The sequence below is a fragment of the Lutzomyia longipalpis genome, chromosome 1 (assembly GCF_024334085.1).
Source record: "Lutzomyia longipalpis isolate SR_M1_2022 chromosome 1, ASM2433408v1".
Lineage (NCBI taxonomy): Eukaryota > Metazoa > Arthropoda > Insecta > Diptera > Psychodidae > Lutzomyia > Lutzomyia longipalpis.
Window position 1 is genome coordinate 35,847,648 of NC_074707.1, and position 20,855 is coordinate 35,868,502.

The 20,855-nt window shown below is 35.7% G+C and overlaps 2 protein-coding genes across 2 annotated transcripts in view; one reads left to right on the top strand and one right to left on the bottom strand.

Annotated features, from left to right (window-relative positions):
* LOC129787026 (uncharacterized) overlaps nucleotides 1-20,855 on the bottom strand; it is a 59,384-nt gene that overhangs the window by 16,242 nt on the left and 22,287 nt on the right. The window lies entirely within an intron of this gene.
* Nucleotides 7,878-10,399, top strand: LOC129787027 (5-hydroxytryptamine receptor 1D). Its single transcript, XM_055822312.1, has 2 exons — nucleotides 7,878-8,674; nucleotides 9,555-10,399. The coding sequence occupies exons 1-2, from the start codon at nucleotides 8,227-8,229 to the stop codon at nucleotides 10,340-10,342; spliced, it is 1,236 nt and encodes a 411-aa protein (XP_055678287.1). The 5' UTR covers nucleotides 7,878-8,226; the 3' UTR covers nucleotides 10,343-10,399.

Consider the following 20,855-nt stretch of genomic DNA (forward strand, 5'->3'; position numbering starts at 1 on the left):
AAAATTGTGATGATATTGATGTTTATACAATGAAGAGAAGCAGAGAGAGAATTAATGTAACTGCGGATTGGTATTTTCAATATTGTAAATAATAAATAACAATAACGGCGGCACATAATGCCAGTTGAGCATTAATTGAAATCCCCATTAAGGACACTGAGCTTTGTAATTTAATCCCCATTTATGTGATGCTTTTGCACAAAATCCTATTAAATAAACGTCGCCCAGGGATGAGCGAAACTCCTCTTGTGAGTGAGCTTCTGTGCCAAAGATTTAGCACAACATGTAGCAAAATTCTCGATAAATGGTCGCTCTTCCGCTAAATTGTGCACAAGAATATGAACATACGGGGGTTATTGCGAGCCACGGAAGGTCCTTATAGCGAGGAAGGGGTCGTAAATATTTATGCTCATTGCTGAAATACGGGACGGATAGGGCTGTTTGTCGGTGCTGGCGTATTGTCTTTCTCTTGAGAGACAATTTCCACGTTTATGCAGAAAACATTCCGTCGCTAAATTGTCTTTAATGCTGGGGTGAAATAAAATCTTTTTGGGTGGTCAAACGGTTCCCTATATTTCCATTTTATTATCCTTCCACAAAATGAAGAGTTTGTATGGAAGAAAGGAGGAGGAGAGGCCGAAGTATTTTGTGAAAACCAAATTCCCTGGGTTTGTTTATTTTAAACAGACCAAAGCATTTTCCATGAAGAAAAGTTTATTCGGTGGGGGTGTGTTCCTTTTTCTAAAATACTAAACAAACTCCTTACTCCCCGCTGTTGCTTTCAAAAGCTTTCCTAATATGTATATAATCAGCTTGAGAAGGTTTTCTTTAAAAATTAGTGGTGCTTATGGTGAATTTTTTTTAATGAAAATTTAAAAGAAAACTTTTCAAGACAAGATTTAAATAAAGTCTTAAAAAAATGATTATTTATATGAAGATTGAGTCTAATATTTTTACATACTTTGTGGTTCAACATTTTTGTGTTTCAGAAAAATATTGATTTACCTGAAAGTTCAACTAAGAGATCATTAAAATTCTGAATCACGTAAAAAGAATAAAACTCCACAAATGTTGCCCCAGCTAGTTTAAATTTTGCATTCAACATTTGAATTTGCTCTACAGAGGACGTCGAAAGCGCAAGTTTAGACAGCATAGCTTTCAATTCATGCTAGAGGTGTTTGGCAGCATAATTCTGCCCACAAGTTTTATGGAGCAGACTTCAAAAATAAATCAATTTATCAAAATATTTACTCTCTTCTGTTTGCAACTAAAACTTTAAAATTTGTTGAAAATTTTTAGCAGAAGGTTTTTATTTCTGAGCTTTTTTTGTCCAGTAAAAATCTCCCGTGTGAGCTTTGCTGTGAATTTGAGCAGAACTCACCCGAAACTTTATCTCGAAGCGCGGAGATTGCATTGCAAAAATTCACTTTTCAACATTGCTCCACACAGCACTTTTCCTCCCGCGCGAACATTGAATATTTAATGTAAAACAAGGACTGCAGCGAGGGAAAAACACTTTAGTGCCACCAAACTTTCTGTTAGTTTCTAGGAGAGAGTCCTAATATTGATTTTACTAACGTGTACAGAGTCCCCACAGCATCCCCAACCTCCCTCAAAATGGGTGATTGTAATACTCTTGAGCGATAAAATACAATGGAAAAGATTTTAATTTAATCCCATTTTAATTTATTGAAGATCCTGCCACGACTTTCACGTCCCTTCTCGTTTTTCGGGGAGACACGCGAGAATTTTGCGGAAGAAACGTGGGTGAGAGGGGGGTGGATAGTCGTCTCTGCTTCAATTACAAGTCAGTTCAGAGTGAGAGAAGTATCAGAAGGGCAGGTTTCGGAATTCTCAAGTGTCTAATTACTTTCTCGGATGGCTCCCTTTCGCTACACAAATGAATTCACCCGCCATAACGATTAATCAAATTATTCCACTTCAATGAAGATAAATTTTTTTCCCCAGCAAAAGGGGAGCTTCTTCAAGAAACCCGCAGGTGCTCTTCAGTAAGTCCACTTTACCAGCGATATTTCATTTTAATTTTTTTTTGTGCTATATACCTCAAATTGCTTCAAAATTGGCATATTAAATAGGGTTCAGGGGATAAGTAATTAAATTTTGGTTTATTTCACGATTGATTGAATGAGAACTTTTAGATACCCACTTAAAAGTTCCATCGAGCTCATTAAATTTATATTCTTGAATGACAATCAGTTAAACAGTTGAAATTAAAGAGGGGAAAATTTAAGGAAATTTGTATAAAAATTCTAGAAGGAAAACATACAAATTTCTTTTCTATTTATGCCGAAAAATAGAAAAACGTCTTTTGTGTAATAAAATTAAATTTTTTAAGGTGTAAATAAAAATTCGTAGAAGTAAAAAATATAAAATTGGTCACTTTATTGCCAAAAAAAGAACATTCAAAAAATTTGTGAAACAGAGCTTTAATATTTTGAGATTTCTTTGCAAAAATTTAAATTTAGAACACCAACGAGATAAAATCAAAACTAAACAAACACCTCAACGTTCCTCTTAATAAATTACTGACCTAGAAAATCAACAAGTATACTTCTCCTGTGATTTTACGCGGTTAGTGCCGAATTTACATTTTTTGAATTTGTCTCGTTTAAACATTCGTTAATGAACTGAAAGAGCTGAGAGTGTTGAAATTTCATGGTGCTACATACTTTGGTGCTACATACATACACTTTTGCGAAGCTCTATATCTGCTAAAATTCCAAATGACTGAATACAGAGTGGAAGTACTTCACCGTGTGTGGGAGCTTTTCATGCTTTTGTATCTTGTGCGTTGCTCCCCACTTATCACGACCATTATCACGAAGTACACACATACACGCAGTTGCAGGCGCGGAAATTCTCACCATCCCTTGAGATTTTGTCATTTATATCCCATCCTCTCCTTCTCCCTATCATATGATTTCACGCCATTAGACTCTCTCACCCTGTTGGTGCGGGGTACTCAACAGATAGTATGGAAGCACATGAAGAGCTTTCAGTCGCTATATAGCATGTACAGGGGGTATAGGCGGGTGGGATTGAGTGGGGTGTATTCATGGCAAATAGAGAATTATATACATGCGAACTAAAATAGGGTGCTAAATATGTTTCACTTGTCTCCGTCTATTATGTATAATGTTTCTGCATACCATACGGTGTATACGGAGAACGTTGAGAATTCAAAGTAAGGGAGGGTTTGGGGGATGAGCGAGAAAATGGCTGGTGTTCAGTTAGTGTAATTAGTGCCACATTAATGCGATGTATGCCAGTAGATTACTAAAACTCCAAGTCATATGGTGGCCGCATGGTGGGGGTGGTTTCACGTGAAATCGCAGACAAAACGGGAGGATGCGGTAGAAAATTCTACCACTGCCGTGTGTTTTTATCACACACCACCCCCGCAATTGAGGCACAAATCAAGGCAATTAAGTGCTCATCGCATGACATACCCAACTGGGACTGTGTGTGAACACAATTGCACCAATTTTCCACCACCCACCCATTTCTGCGGTTTTTGGCCCATTTGCCGCGCGCGCTCTCTTCTTTTGCTCACCTGTGTACCCCCGCTATTGTGTCGTGTCAATAGCCAGCCCCAATCGTGTGTCCCGCCTCCAGTCAAGCCTTCAGCTATCTGTCCAACAATTTTAGAGCAATTGCCTCGAGGGTGAGACAGTACAGTGTCCCATCACCCATCCTAATAAAATATCAATATTTACTTGCAACCCCATCAATATAGCGGGAAATACCATCCGGGGAAAATCTACAGGCGACATTTCCCACACAGTTTTGAATTTGAAAATAGAATAAAGTTTAATCTACTGTGAATTATTTATCAGTGAACTAAAATAAATGCATTTTGCAATTTATCTGTTTAATCTAGCTCTTCCCACACCTGTGGGGTGTATCACTTCAAAACATTTTCGCGTGTGTGTGTGAGGATGAAAAAAGGTGGTGGTCTAATTGAAAAGTTCACTCTACTGTTTAAATTGGTCCCGTGTTTTCCAATCTTGTTATGCAAGAAAGTTTGCCCGGGAACAATATTCAATTTCCATGTTATATATATTTTTTACTCCAATACATATTTTCAATTGAACTTCCAACGGTTGCACATTTTCCCATTTCACATCACTCCCCATGGGAAAATAGCAAAGGTAAATAAACTGGGATATGCGAGAGAGTTGTGTGCTACATATTATGGTGGGAGGGAGGAAGGAAAATGCGGGGAAAACCTTTGGTGTTTTTGCAAGAGTGATGAGGGATTTTATTTGCAAAATCTCTTCAGTTCCATTTGGTGTATGTTAGTTTATATTTTTGTAACTAAAAATGTAATTGAATGCGGTCAGTTAGGATAGCTGTTGGGGTGTTTTTTATCGTGTAAATTTAGTTGTGGAAAACCGACTGCATCAAGGTCCTAAAGCAAATTGAAGGACTTTAAAAAAAAGAAGAAATTTTCAATAGATGTAGGTTTAAGACATCCATTCTAGGGGGAGTTTCAAAAACACATTGCTTATTCACTTTGTGTACAAGTTAGGTTTGCAACAAATTTTCTTGTGGAGCATTTCCCACATCCCTCACTCTCATGCCATGGTGAGAAACTTCCAATGAAATGGGTAAAAGTTGTACACACTGAAAAGCTGTGCATGGAAATCTTTGTAAAATTAAGGGTATACTTTTCCCCGTTGATGCTCTAAATTAATCAAGTGAAAAGTTTTCCATTGGAATTTTCTTGAGAGGAGAAGATAAAATTGAATTATTGAATGTATATATGGGAAATTGTTTGGATGACGACAAGGACTGCCTACGGGTATGTGGTAGAGTGAGAGAGAGTTAATTGAATCACTTCCACTGTATGCCACGGAAGAAAGCTTCATATGCGCTTTTCCGGATTCCACGCCATAGTGGGGGGTGTGGTGGAGCAGCTTTTCCTTGTGCCATGATCATAAATCAAGTTCATGGAATTTGTTTGCACTTTGCAAGTTGCCATTGAGGGTTTGGATGGGGTTTGCTATTTTTTTTGTTGTTGTACGGTCTCATCCTCAATGGTTTTGGCTTTTATTCACAAACCGCATCGCAATGTCTGGGGAAACCTAATGGGTGTTTTGCTCCTTCACAACAAGAATCTTTGCTATGCCCCCCCGTGTCGATATATTCGAGGAAAAGGTTTTAACAGCTTTTATGCTCTCGATGCGTATATAAAGGTCTTTTCTGCATCGAAGTGGAAAAGTCTCTCTAGGAGCCGTTAGTCACCCCCATATTTCTCATTACATAACCATACACAATTCTATTTTCGCCATGCGATACCCTGGTAAAAAGCGAAAAGTGGGCCAAATTCTTTTGGTGGGGTGTATTCATAAATTTCGCATTACATTCAGTGCTATGTATAATATCATTCTATGTATATGTGTACTAGAAAGGTTCTAAACAAGTTGTATACAAAAGCACGAAAAGTCCTGGCGCAAAAGTCAAACTTTTGGGGTGAGTTTTGGGTGGTTGGTGAAGATTTTTTTTCTCATTCCAATTTGTATAAAGAGACGACGAGCGCGGTTCTTTTTGCAATTTATAAAGATTTTTCTCAGAGAAGGGGAGAAAAAGTACTTTTTGATCGGCTTGTTAGAATGTTTTGGAATGATTTGCGCAATAATATAAATAAGCTCGTGACATGAAAAAGACAAACTTAAGAAAAGATTTTTAAGAACATTTTATGGCAATAATTCAGTCAATTTGCGCATTTTAATTTGGATAATTTTTGGAAATTTAACAAGGATGTTTTTCCCTTTTTCCTGAGAATGTTTCGGGCGGAAGAATCCATTCAAATAAAATATAATAAAGCGGAAAGGGAGAAAATTAGCTTAGAGGACCTTTGATTTCTAGTACAACAGTCTAATGGGAAATAATGGTAGAGGGTATTTTGTGTTAAAGCTTAAGAGCTTTTTAGAGCTTAATTATGTATTGTTCATATTTATTTAAATGTCTTCATAGGGTTTAAATTTTTCACCTGACACGCCTACACATTTAAGGAAAGCTTTAAGAATACAGGAAATGATTTAGGATTTTCATGGAAAATAATATTTTACAGTAAATCCTTTGTATGAAGAAAATTTTAAACAATTACTTCCTCTTAAGCTCTTTGAGGAATAGAAATAAATTAATGTTTTCTTGTTTGTCATAATAAAAAAATCGCTTTCTCAAGTATAACTTCACGTGACATTATTTATTACTTTCTGATTTATCTACAGCAATTACCAGCGCATGTATGTATGAATTGCTTCTTGATTAAGCGATGACACACCCAGAGTACATTGAACCGCACTCTGGAGTTTGTAAGAAAGATGCATTGATTGTATGGCAATGGTTTGTTTTTATAGAGCATCAGGTATACCGTATTATATAGAAAATTAGACATATATGTTTGATTTTCTTCAATCAAAATCTCAAAAATACAGTTTCCAACGAAAATATCGAATTATAGCCACAAAATCAATTTTTCACCACATGGCTGAACAATTGAAAATTCTTCCAATCGCAATAAACATCTAACAAATTGCACGTATTGTCTCTAATAGTATTGATAATGGGATTATGGATGGGGAGACGATGGGTGTGCTGCGCTCACTGAACTGAGAACATTGCCATCGCACTATACCTCGCTCACATGATTATTCTTTGATGATTTCTCAATAATTGCCATCATTTTGAGAAAGTGGAAATGAAATGAAGTTTACGGTGAATTTCATTCTCGGAAATTCTTTGCTATCTTTTGCAAGAAGCTTTGTGTAGTACACGGTGAGGAAGAAACATACTTTGAACAAAAAAAAATGTGGAACACGGTGAGAGAGAGCTTTCTTTATGCTGTCCATATGGCATCATGACGGTTCCATGGTCGTGCCACTCGACCCTTTGGGCCCTTCATCCACATCTCTATCGTTTACCATATTCCTCCTCGGTGTTGTGTGCAGTGGATAAGTTTCAGGGCAGAAAGAAAGATAAGTACCTCACCATCCCTCGTCTATCCATTGAAAATGAACAAAACGTGAGTGAGATATGCATTGCAGTATGAATAAAATGGGGGGAAAAAGAAGTGAGTATGTGAAAGAATATCGTGTGCATATACACAGCGATGCTTGGACGGGATGAGAGTTGTGACCCCAATCCTTTTTCTCTTCTTTTTTTTCTTTAACTATTAAATTGCGGTGTTGAATTCCTTGCCGTCACACTCGAATACGTATATATTTCACAACGGAGAACATGTACAACTTTTCTAGGTCGCTTCCCCATGATGTGGAGGAAAAATCGGGTTATGAATAACCCCGAAAAAAGAGATGAATGTGGAAATCGATCTTATTAAATATTTTATGGGAGCATAGATAAAAATTCTCTTTCACGATTTTGATTTACTGGGATATATATCTTTTTTTGAATTCTAAAAAAATCACGACTTCCCTGTCATTCTATATAATACAGATTGTTGAATTAAATTCAGAACGATTCCTAAACTTGATGGGAAATGCAAAATTTATGTTTTTTGGTTTGGTTGAGTTTTCCAAATTTTATGTAGAGCAGAATGAGTTTTTGGGGAATGATTGTCTGAATTCTATTCAACTATGGAGCTCTACACAATAAACATATTTTAAATAAAAGCTCTTTGATCTATGTTAAGTTTCTGATGTTCAAAAGCTTTTATAATTTTCATTAAAATATTTTTATTTTCCTATTCTAATATCGATCCCAAAAAAAACTTTCAGAAGACAAAAAAGCTCATTGAAAAGCTTTTTGCTATGTAAATTGGTTTATCATATTACGGAGGTATAAATTTCGCTTCGAATTAGGTAAATTTGGCACTATTCTCTTTCCATTCAGTGTGATACGTTTTATTTTGCAATGTTTTGAATATCATCATGCGGAAGGGGTTGTCAATACGAAAGGGGGGCGATGGAACATGATAAAAATACTCCATCGACGCGAGAATATTCAATTTTGATCAAAATTGGCTGAAAGACTGACGGTGGGGATGTCAAACTCTATGTTGAGGTGGAACAACAAAGAGGAACTAATAGCATAAAACATTCTAATTAAGTGGGGATATCAATTAGCTTTTTTTTGCATGTACAGCAAACATGCCGACGCGGGGGAGATAAGACGGCTGATTAAGTGTTGCGAAAAAGAGTAGTGGCAAAAATTCAGTAAATCACGAGCAAGGCAGGAAGAATGCAGCAAATAATTGTGGATAAATCCTTGGAAATACTGACAATGTCACAGAGGAGCGTGCTATTGAGCATTGTGGCACCGCTGGTATTTATTGTTATCCTCGGCAACGTGACGGCTATTGTTGTGAACATTAGGCGACCATTGCGCCTCCTTTTCAAGTCCTGCCTCCTGTCGCTATCTGTGAGTGACTTGGTCACGGGAATTATCACATCCAGTGCATACATTTCGCAATTTTCAACGTACATGACGCAAGTGTGGTACCTCGGAGATGCCCTGTGTAGCCTAAATGCCTTCCTGTCCACCATGGCTATCCTTGCAAATAGTTTCACGCTCGTCACCATTGCACTGGACCGTTACATGGCTATTTTCAAGACTGTTAAGGGCACCTGGGGCTCCAGCATCACCTTTTGCTGCATCTACATCATCTTGCTCTGGGCAGTCTCGGCAGGTAATTTGTTAAGGGCAATTATGCTGTGGAATTTGCGTGTTGTAGTTAAATTAAAGATGAGGTTGTAATTTGAATTATACGAGGGTACTCAGTGCGCAAAAAGCAAGTATAAAGTTGATACATAAAACTCTGGTACAAAGCTGAGTGAAAGTCTTTTTTTTTAAATAATTTTATAAAATGATTAATATTCTTCTACTTTCTAACTCTTCACATTATTTATTTAGTATTTAAACTTCTTTAAATCTAATATTAAATTTAGATTTAGTTATTCTTTTTGTTGTGATTTAATTATGGTTAAAATGTTAGTCAATTAATTCTAAAGAATTTTCGAAAGAGAATTTGTAAAGAAAAACGTTGAATTTGCATTTTTATTAAAATTTCAATTAAAGCTTTTGGAAAAAAAGCTCAAAAATTTCCGCAAGACCGTTAAGCTTAAAAAAGCAGTTTTCATGCATCCGGTATACAATGCATAGTTAAGAAAAACTCCTCTTGCTCATCACATTATTTTTAATGAATTTTTAATTAAATCAAAAGCTTTCTTTGAAGTAATTCAAGTTAAGCCATGGTGCTTCAAGCCACTAAGTTATCTTTAAACATTTTTTTGTACCCTTCAACTTCATGCATTATTGAATGCTAAATCTTGCCTGAGATTTTGTGTCGGCCCGCGAAGGCTTATGGAAATCAACAGACGCATTTCGTTGTAAGCCATTTTGGTTTGAAATTTTAATCTCGGTGTATCGCCTTTTCTCACAGCATCATGCATAAGTTAGTATTGATGCTAATACCGTGGCGATGTTCGGCACTTATTGAGCAACGTCCCGAGATGTGACTTCATTATTAAAACACCAAGTGATTTCCGGTTGTATGTGCTATTTTCCAGGCATCGCAAGTCCCCTCATCTCATCATACTTCATTGTGGACATCCTTATTATTCGCTCGGAATCCTGGTTGAATGCAACGCATTATGAATTGATGGAGGCATCGCTGTGTTTGACGCAGAAAGAGAACACGGGCTACTACTATTGGCTACTCTTCACCATTGTCTTCCTGCCCCTACTGCTGCTCTTCCTCTGGCTCAATGGGAAACTAGCGCAGGAAATTTGGAATCGTAGAAAACCCATAAAGGCCGCTGGGGGTGCATCCCTTAATCCCAGCACCGTGGATACGTCCAGTGAGAGAAAGACTACGACGTATTCGGTGGTGTCAGGACCAGAGAATGTCCACAGTGTACCAGCCAAACGATCCGTGGCAGCCAAGGAACCCGTAGTTAGGAGTGTTGCAAACAAATCACGCAAAGCGCAGCAGATGAAGATGTTCAAAGTGGTCGTAGCGATAATTATCGTGTTCTTCGTGTGTCGCCTCCCCACGTGGATCTTCCTGCTCATAAAGCTCCACAATGAATTGTATGAGAACTACCACTGGGTGCTGCATTTCTCATTTGGCATTCTCTCCCTACTAAATTGCGCCATAAATCCCATTCTCTACACCTTTTTCTCCGATTCCGTCAAATGGGCAGCCTCATTTGGGAATGTACTCAAACGCTTCAAGGCACTCTTCAGGCGAAACAAGCAAGAGTCGCGGGTGCTAAGCAATCAATCACATGTGCCATCACCTGTTGTGCTCAAGTCGAAGAATACCACAAATATCGGCGATGAGGGCTTCATTTAAGTGTAAATTGGAGGATTTATTGTATTTTATGGACAAAATATACGGTGTTCTCCTGTTCCCCAAAACTTTTAAACAACTTCATCGTACGTACTCCATTTTACGAGGTATATAGCACAGGAAAAGTTTGTTCCATATTTGCCATTTAACCAATCGTATTTAGAAGTGATGTTGAAGCTTTAGAAGAGACCTGCTCTGGAAATTCTTGATGAAAGTATGTAGTTTGTAACTTTTGTCTCTTATTGAACAACGTATTCCAATTAGTTATATGATCTTATTCTTATAATTGTGTTGGAAGATTTTATTCAATTATCATGGGATTTTTAGATGAATTGAAAATATAGAAAATAGGAGAAATGTTGTGAATTTAAAAAATCAAACTTTTTGGGAAGAATTTTTGAGCTTTTTTGACCAAATAATATTAAAAAAAAAAGAACGTACGTAACTGCCGAACCCAACAAACTTTATGTGGCACAGGCCTCTCTACTTTCATTTCAATGATATTCAATTCGTTTGCATTGGGCACCATCCCATGGGTCAGAGCATTAGTGATGCGTAATAAAATATACGAAAAATATAGAGGGTTATGTTGGGGACAAATTTGTGTGAAGATATAATTTAGTGAAAATAACCCCGGAACTCTCGAGGCCCCCGTCAACCTCATGACCCTTTCCATTCCACTAAATAAACCACAGAGAGATGTTTCTGCGAAGAGGGAAAAATTCAGTTGGAATGGAAAAGTTTGCAACTCCATAAATCACGAGTCAAGTCGACCATCTAATTCCCCGAAGCCCATGCCCACCCCCTTCGGATTGGGGGTTTGACTCCGCACATAAAAGGGGTGAGCGCAACATAACAGATAAAAGTGCGGAATATGAATAACGACGCGGGACGTAGGCAATCGCTCCTAAAAGTGAATTTACATTCCTCACCCTGTCCACATATTTCTCCACAATACTTTGTCATTGGATGGATGTGAAATTATTTTCACTTCCTCGAAAATCATTTCCCGTCATTTTATATTACTTCCCAACACAATTTTCCCGTATGATTGTGTAAAAATTCTGTTTGTTCCCTTTTAAATCGATTGATGGAGGTGCACTCGAAGTTTTTGCAAAAGTTTCGAATTACTTCCGTTGATTGTTGGGAATTGTGCAAAGTTTTGCGAAAACAAGACGAATAAAATGTAGCATTTCCTTTGATGTTTTTTTTCTTGGAAATTGTTTGTCACACACACGTGAACGTCTCTTCAACATCTTGGGGTTTCTGAAAGTTTATTTTCTTATTTGCAACCAATTGCAGAAGATTGAATTAGGGTAGACTGGAGTGAATTTGTTAATCTTATGAAAAAATATAAATAGTAAAAAACGTTTTTAGAAGCTTTTTAGCTGAATTTCTTTCATTATTTCTCTTTACGGATATTTTTATTCAATTAATTTTCTATTAATTCCAACGCTAATAAACTTTATAGTCTGATTCATAAATCAAGAACCTTTTCCCTGGAATTGAAACATTGCCTGATCTATTGGTTCGATAAAGAATTTGATTGACGTTCATAATAAAAAGCAATTTCCAATTGCAAATTCATTTGTATCTAAATTCATTTCCAACCCCATTCAGATGGTATTTTAGGTCCTCTGTAGGTCTTTATTTGAATTGAATTTTATTAAAAAGCAATAAAATAAAGTTTATGCACGTCATTTTTTTCGGGGAAGAATTTGTGGGGTCTTTTATTGGATATCCCTGAGGGAAAATGATTATTGGAGATTTTTTTTATAACATGAAATTCCATAGGGATGTCGAAAATTTATGCTTCTAAAATACACGAAGGGTTTTCCCTCGGACATTCCCTGAATTTCTCTCAAACTTTATAAATTAAGGGATTGCCTGTAAACGCAAAGAATGGCAATAAAGAATGATTGTTCGTGTATTGATTTAGAAAATTTTAGTTTAATTTATACATTCAATAGATGGGTGCTCGGGTCCATGCGATTGTTTAACTTTCACGACTTTCAGTGGTGATGCCACAGTGCACAGAAGCGTCAAACATTCTGAATGTTTTGTTCCACTTTGCTGTGTGGTTCTGCTACGTGTTAAATTGCCTCAATGGCATAGCCTCAAGTTAGATTATGTATACATTATGTACATTCACAATTTGAGTTGTCTTTTCTCGTCCTTTCCCCACTGAAAATTCATTCTCAGCACATTTCCCCGAGAAATCAAACACGACTCGTTTTCACGGAATTTTTTGACAATTCTTTGCAATCTGAGCAGCTGAAATTTTTATTGTTGTATGTTTTTAAAGTTATTTTGCAATGCAATTTTGGGAGCTTTTGCTAATTTAATTGCAAATGTTTTTTGCTTGTGGGAGAAAGTATAAAAAAGCTGGCAAAATGTAAACTAAAATGTGGCGGGGAATTGTTGTGGTTTTGTGATCCATTATTAGTTTTTCAGTCCTTCCACAACCATTACATGCATATGTTGCCAACCATATGGGCATTTTGGTTGGAATTTCCATATCATGAAAGGAGAAAAATCAAAATTGAAGACAGTCCCCATGGAGCTAATGCAATGTTTCAACCCATATTTTGTTTTATTGTAAATTAATTAATTTTATGATTTATGATTTTAGGAAAATTTACAAACAAAATTTAGGTTTTGAAAACTTTTTTTGATGGTCAAATTGGACAAAATTGTATAATTCTAATTAGTTTAACTTGATCGTGTTTGCAAAATATTGCATTTATTAAAATTTTTGCGTGAATTCCAGCAAATCCAAAAAGTTTCACTCTAAAACAGCTTTTAGCATGAATAGTTTTATGAATTTTAATACTTTTTGCAAAATGCAAGAAACATTTTCATTAATTAACGAACCACGATGCCACTTTTTTCCATATAAAATGAAAGCTCTGAAACTGAATTAAAAGCTTTGTGCTATTTCATTTTTTTTTGGTCTGGTCATAACTTTTAAAATTGCATTGTGAGCTTCACTTTTATCCGTTTGAATTTCGACAGAAGCTTCTCCGTCTACCGTTCTATTGAGAAGTTTCCGTGTATTCCTTTTTGGCAGATAAATTGAAACTTTCCCGTGCTTTTCTCAGGATGCTTGTCTAATTTCGTTATCTTTCAGCTAATTAAAACACTTACAGGTAAACTTTTGATGAAATTTTCCTACAAAATTATCCAACACAAGGAATTTTGTTTGAAAATCATTGACCCAATTTATTTATTAAATGCATCTTTAATTTGGATTATATAATTCTATTTCATGTATATAATTAAATTAAATGGAATCCAATTAAATATATAACTAAATGCAATAGTTTTTCAAAAAGCTCATGAATGTTTTAGTCTACTCTATTGAAATATTAATGAAATTTGAAGTCTGTATAGGATAAACGGATTGCTTTTATATTAGGTTTTCAATGTAGCCAGTAAACAATAAATACATGCTGACGCTTGAAGTTTTACGTGTTATACAACAAGAGAAGTTAATTCATTAATTTTACAAAAAAATGAATTTTTAAATATTTAATAGAAAATTTTGTAATGCATTTTTGTTAACAAAAAAATTAAATGCCACACAGCCCAAAAAAGTTCTTTGAGAGCTTTTGAATATAAATCACAAAATAGATAGAACAACCTCATAAATAAACTTCCAACTAATGGTGTACCTTCTAAAGGGATTGATTCATTGCACCAAAAGATTGTGTGTACATAATGTACATCTCTGTGTGGCATCTTTACGCAGAGTCTTTGAGATCTCGTTTCAATTGCACTCTATTTGACCTCCTTCACACACCACTGGATTCACATCTGAGTCTTCCAGACTTGCATCAGAGCGCTAGTGCAGAGTGCAGAAACTCAATTAAATTCATCGTCTTTACTCCAAACAATTCAAACACCTATAAATTCTATCAATTTGAAAAGGATTTACTGAAGCCACATTTTGATAACTTTTGAATATCTCCCATTTTATGCATTTGCAGAGATAATAATTTTAATCGTCTTGTGTTTCCAAAATGGGAAATGTTCTGGATTTTATAAGTAATCTATGGTGTGGAAGTGTTCTTAATAAAAACCAGACCGCTTGATTGTGTAGGATTTTTCCCTGTTTTTTTTATTAATTAATTTCAGCAAACATTCATAGGGGAGAGCGGGGTTAAAAAAGTCACTTAAGAGTTTAGAAAAAGCTCAAAATATCATATTTCCCAAACAGATAAAGCGAAATGTATAACTCATTTCTTTAGGAAATTTACTGCCCTACAACTCTTTCTCAGATCATTTTGTTCTATCTAGCTAGGAAATATGATATTTTAGGCTTTTTCTAAACCCTTAAGTGACTTTATTAGCCCCGCCCTCCCCTACTCTTTTAGAATTAAAAAAAAAATTTGAAACAATTTGTTAAAAAATCCCCAATATTTCTCAAAAAGCAATTTTAATAAACTTCTTTGTTGACAAAATAATTAATAAAAATTCAACAAAAAAATTAAGAGTTAACAAAAAAATTAATTAAATTGATATTTAATTAACTTTTCATTCCTCAATCGAAACATAATGCTAAGTAACATCATAAAATATGCAATGATGGATATTTAGCAAACATAATTTTCAATGAGTCCCCCAACTACTTATTTGATAAGTCCTGAGTGAACTGAATGCATAATATGGCATTGTTACCTTTCCATCCCATTGTCTCCATATAAATTTTCAATATACTGCTACCTACTCACCCTCACTCCCTAATACAATATCCATTATTCGAATTCCTCATCCGCATAGCATCGATGCGATGTTGATAATGTTTCATATTAGAAGAACACCAAGGGCTCCCTTTTTTTCCTCCTCCCACACACATCATTCACAACAGCCATCGCTTGCATGGTATTTTATAGCTTAGAGCTTTTTAGAGGAATCCCAGGGACGATGACTCTTGCGAAAAAAACAGTTGCGCAGTGTCCCCAATGGATCATCCTCAATAAAGACCAGACATAATGGAGAGATTTTTTTTGCATGAGCTTTTTTTATTATTAGTTTTGCGATTTCCTCCCCGTCCATTGCGCCCTTTTGTCATATTTCATTTACATGCAACTGTGTGTTTCGAATTGAGCCAAAGCGAGTGGTACACTTCCATTTATGGATGCCCAACGAGTGTTTATTGAGCTTTTTTTCCCTGGAATTGCTGCAGAGGATTGTACATACATTGCATTTCCCTATTGCATTTTTTGTATGCAAATATTGTATAGTTTTGTTGCAATTTTTTCTAAATTGTGTAATATTTTCAGAGCAATATAGAGGGTGAACTAGGTGGGTGAGTAGGAGGGTAAGCAACTAACAACTTAGTTAATCTTGGGGCAGATGTTTGTTTTTTTTGTATTTTTTTGAGTTTTATTTTTGCTTAAAATTGCTTGAAAAAGTTGAAAGCAAAATTATGTTATCTGTTTACCAGGCGCCTCCACTTAAAATTACAAGGAGAGCTCTATTGAAATTTCTCATTAAATTAAGAGAAGTTTTCTGGCAGAAAAGGTTTAGTTGGAAAATAATATCATAAATGTATAAAATAGTTACGTAAAATCTACCAATAATGTATTTTCTGGGTAAGTAGGAAAGATAAACAAACATAGCTGAGAGAGAAAATGGACAATAATATTTTTGTGTTGTTCACTGAGAAGACCACAAGAAGTTTATTGACACCAAACACTTGGTTTGCGGTGATTCAGTTATATATTTTGCCACTGCAAAGCGGCTTTGGCAAATCAACAGGTCCACAAAATAGGTGCTATGAGTACTATGTAGATAAGAATGCGGTTGCCTCATATAAACAGATCAATAATGTACTTTTTTTTCGATAAGAACCCCAACAACACAATACTCTCTGCTTCTCCAATCTGCGATGGTGCGGCAATTCTTGTACCAATTTGTGGTGAATGAAACTTTTATCTTAAGTAGAAAGATTGGATTATGTGCCATAGACTCGGTGTAACACGGGAAGGGGGAGGGGAATGTTTTTAAAATGAAACCAACCAGGAGCGATGGCTTCATTATCAATTTCCTTGTGCGGAAGTTTCATTCCCAAAATTGGTTTTCCGTTTGAGAAAATGGCGCATTGTCTTGGGAACATTTTTTTGGCTAGAATCGTTGTGATGATTAAGCACAAAATATCGAGGAATTAGGTCAGTGTGGTGGGTATGAGAGACTAAATTAACTCACGAATGGACTTATCGAATTTCATTCCGATGGATTAAAAAGCACAAACGCAACTCACCGAGCATTGCTATGCGGGAGATGGAATTAAGATTATGTTCGGTGAGTTTCATTTTGAGACGCAATCAGTTTAATGACCAATTTTAGAGCTTCCTCCATCTCGCTCTTGCTTGTTTTCTGTGCTGATAATCTCAATTTAATTTATGAGATTAGATGCCTTTCCAATTGTGCATGATTCTTAAATGGTTTTATTTAAAATGAGATTTTTATTTAGAGAGACTATTTGCGATTTTAATAGAATCAGAATTTGCATTTGGGGCTTAGAAAAGAAGATTAAGATTTTATGCACCTCAAGTATTTGTTTGAAATCTGTTAATCCCAACTAAACTCTCAAATGGACTTTATTGTCTTTAACCCATAACTCTAAATGCAGGTCTCTCGTCATCTTTCAACGAAACTTAACACACCAAAGATAATTATACTGCTATGCGTTGCTCTCTGTCTTATTTATTCATTCAACACTACACTTCGTGAACATTTCTCCCTGTGAACTGTTGTTTTTTTCTTCTCCTTTTGGCACATATCCAGTGACTTCCTTTGAGGAGAAAATCTCTCCCAGGGATAATGGAACACGTAAGAGTTCTTTATGATTTTTCTTTTTAATTAAAATTTCTCCCAAATGCTACTGAGAGATGAAAATGAGAAAATTTATCCCCTCAGAGCACATTGTATTAAATTTTATCTCAACTGACTCCTCATACTTGAGTGTATTTACCTTTATGCAATTTTTCTTCTCTCACAATGGACTTGTTTAACTTCTTTTTGAAGTAAAATGCATGGGAGCTTTTAAAAACTCATCACGAATATTAAGTTAGCTAATTAGGTTTTCTTCACCTCACTGAATTAAAAGCATAAATGCTAAAAGCTCGCTGTGCAAACGAAAAAAAACATTGTCGTCGCCAGAGGTACGAAGCTTTTGACTGCAGATCCAGAAAGTTGAGAGTTTACTCGTTTCTCTGGTCATGAGACTTTGTTTTTGCAATTAATCTTCTTTACTTTCTTACGCTTGTTAAATTGTCTCAGAAAAAATCAAAAAGGTGGAGGCGCCTGGTTCTACCCGAAAAATCTTCATAAAAAGCTTTGTTTAATTTTCTAGCTAGATCTCTAAAATATACAACTATCTCTGTTAATTATGTAATGTATGTACATATAACAAAACGAAAATCTTGCACATTGTGGGGCCTAAATTCCTGACAAAGAGCTTTTAGTAAGGAAAATGGGAGAGATAACTTAGCGCGGTTTAGTAAAATATTGCAACAACTACATAATTTTACAACAAAGTATGAGTACTTGCTGATCTAATAAATTCTGACCATGTATCAACATCTCATTATGTTTTCAAGGGGTCATAATTGTACAGCGAGGCGGCAATATAGAGCACAAGATGCGCACCATAAAGTGGGGTCCCTTTTGTTCTGAATTTATGGGTCATTTCGTCCGGAAATTATACATGCATGTAGCCGTTACGACCACCCCGTATTATTTCATTATTCGCATCCAAACGCAAGTTTAGCATAAAATTAAGCTTCGTATTTATTCCCAACTTCTCCGCCGCAGCTGAATCTTCAGCGCGGGAAGAAAATGAAAAGAAATGCGATAAAGTTTTAATGGGGTGACTTCTTCGGCTTGAAGAGGGGGCGAATATGGTTGAAAGTGGAAAATACTCCTCTCTACCTGTCTAGTGAGTAATTTCAACTGTTTGACCTTTCTTTGGGGGCACCCCCTCATTCCATGAGAAAACTTTCTCCGGCTTCGACATCGCCCCCAAAATGCCATAACATTGGGTGACAGAGTGGGAGGATGTGGGAAAAATTGCAAAATAAATTGTCATGAGGTGAGAAGGAGGGAAAATGAAGAGTACTTTTCACCTTCAGCATCTTCAGCATTAACCCCCAACCCAAATAGCAAATAAGGAAAAGAGCAAAGAATTCTTTTTTTTTCATGCTTTTGGCAAAAAATAAAACAAGGGAATGGCGGAGAGAATTCTTGTTTTAGGCTCAAGGGGGAAATCATAAAAAATATATACGCTACTATAGAATTCTTATTGGAGGTTTTCTTGAGATTTTCCAAGGGGAATAAAATTTATGGGACTTATGAGAGGTTGAATTAGATTTTGAAGCAGTGATTGACTACTTTGTAAGACTTAAAGACTAATTAATTAAATTAATGGTAGATGAAAAGTTTCTTATCTGATTTGAGGAACTTTTACTGAATAATTCTTAAGGAGCTCCAAGAAAAACTTGAAAGTAATTATAAAATTTTCCAAACTTATAAAATCTTTCAAATAATTATAAAGTGGGTGAATTTATAAAATTAATTGATTTATTTATTGACTTTTTAAGTTCTTAATAGATGAGTTAAGAAGAAGAAGTCTTGCAGCTCAATCTATTAGATTTTCAGATTATTCCCAATATTCTTCATTGTTTTTTTTATTATCATACCCCAATATTTATGATAAAATGAAAATCCGTCAAGTATTACACTTATACATAAAATTGACAATAATTCATGCCGCTTTTTGGTATATTTTCTTAATACGTGAATGACATGTGAATATATAAAATAATAAACTTTCACACAAAAGTTTTTTTTTTTTTATAATTTCTTTATTTATTCATTTATATAATTCTTACAATTTGCAGCTCAGTACATGTATATTTAATTTTATGATTTTGCATTTGTTCCACCCGTGAGTGTTTTCAATTCATTTGTATTTCTGTAACTTTATTTTTTTTTTGTATAATTTATATTACTTCTTGCAATAATGTTCGGATAATTTATGATTTTTAAATCGTTTGTTTTTTATAAAATTACTTAAACCTAACCCCCTACCCTTATCATCTTTGTGATTGTTGTGTCTGGGACTATTTCTTTGCCCCATATATGTATGAAGATATGTTGTGCTTTAACTTTTTCGATCATTTATTCCATGATGAAAGTCAGCTGACGTACCTTAAGTTTTCGGCTACGTTAGGTGATTTCCCCATTTGAGAAAACAATAACTTTTGCCTTTTTTACTCATTGGAAGAGTATCTATTTACATAAGTCCAATATCAGGCCCAAGAGGGCACATTGTTTCTGACGATTGTCTTGCATGTTCCGGTATTGCGGGATAAATTCGTTGATTTTGTCAATGAGTTCAAACATGGGTATGTTGAACAGTTGTCGTGTTTCATCCTCCAGAAATCCATATGGGCTCCGTGTGTTTGATTTGAGGTGACTTTGGCCTTCGTTGTTAATCCCATTGTTGGTTGTGTTTGGTTGGGTATTTGCCGTAAGAGCATCTTTGTATGATGAGTACCTTTGATTTTGGTAATTTTGTGGCGCATTTTGTGATGGTTGTGTTGGTTGGTTGTTGTCGTAGAACCTCGTGTGGCTCTTGTTGGACTGGTCCCTCGACCTTTGTGATTTGCCTCTCCTCTCTTTTATATATTTTTGATAGCTTTCGCATTTTTTATAACTTCCCACGTGGTTGCCTTTGCAATTTGGGCATTTTATATTTGTTCCTGAACTCGTTCCCGGTTCATCTTTGTGTTCTGCAACAGTGTGTGGTCCTGAACAAATGAGGCATTTTTTGTTCATTCCGCAATTGCGACTCGCATGTCCCCACTTTGCGCACCGAGAACATTGAGTATTTGCAGGCGTATTCACGGAGTACTTTTCCCATGTAATTTTGTGTTTCAGAACGTACCTGATTTTCTCACGGAGATTCCTTATAACCGTTTCTTTTTTAAGATATACCAGATAAACTCCTATTGGTAATTTTTTTGGTCGATCATCTGTGCCTTCCAGGGGGCGGATTGTGGTTTTCATTTGTTTTACCTCTACGATTTGTTGAGATTGTTCTTGCAGGTCTTTCTTCACTTCTTCGGCCGAATAAGATTTTTCAATTCCTTTCAAAACGAGTTTCTTGAATGACTCATTTTTTGGAGTATACGAGTGATACTCAACTTTGTTCTTTGTTAAGAACTCTTTAACTTTATCATAGTCCACTTTAGTGTTTGTAAGTATATTGTTGGTTTTCGCATAACAGCGAAAATGTACATCACCCACTTCTCTTGAGAGTTCATTGAAAAATGCTTTCATATTGTCTATTCTACTTGTCACCTTAATTGGTGGCATTTTTGGAGGGTTCACTGGGGTTAGATCTTCACTCATTTCACTGACCGTATAGATTGTGCTCCCATCATCATTGTCGTTGAGCACATTGAAAGGATTTTCACTGGTGAATTGACCACCATTATTTTCACTT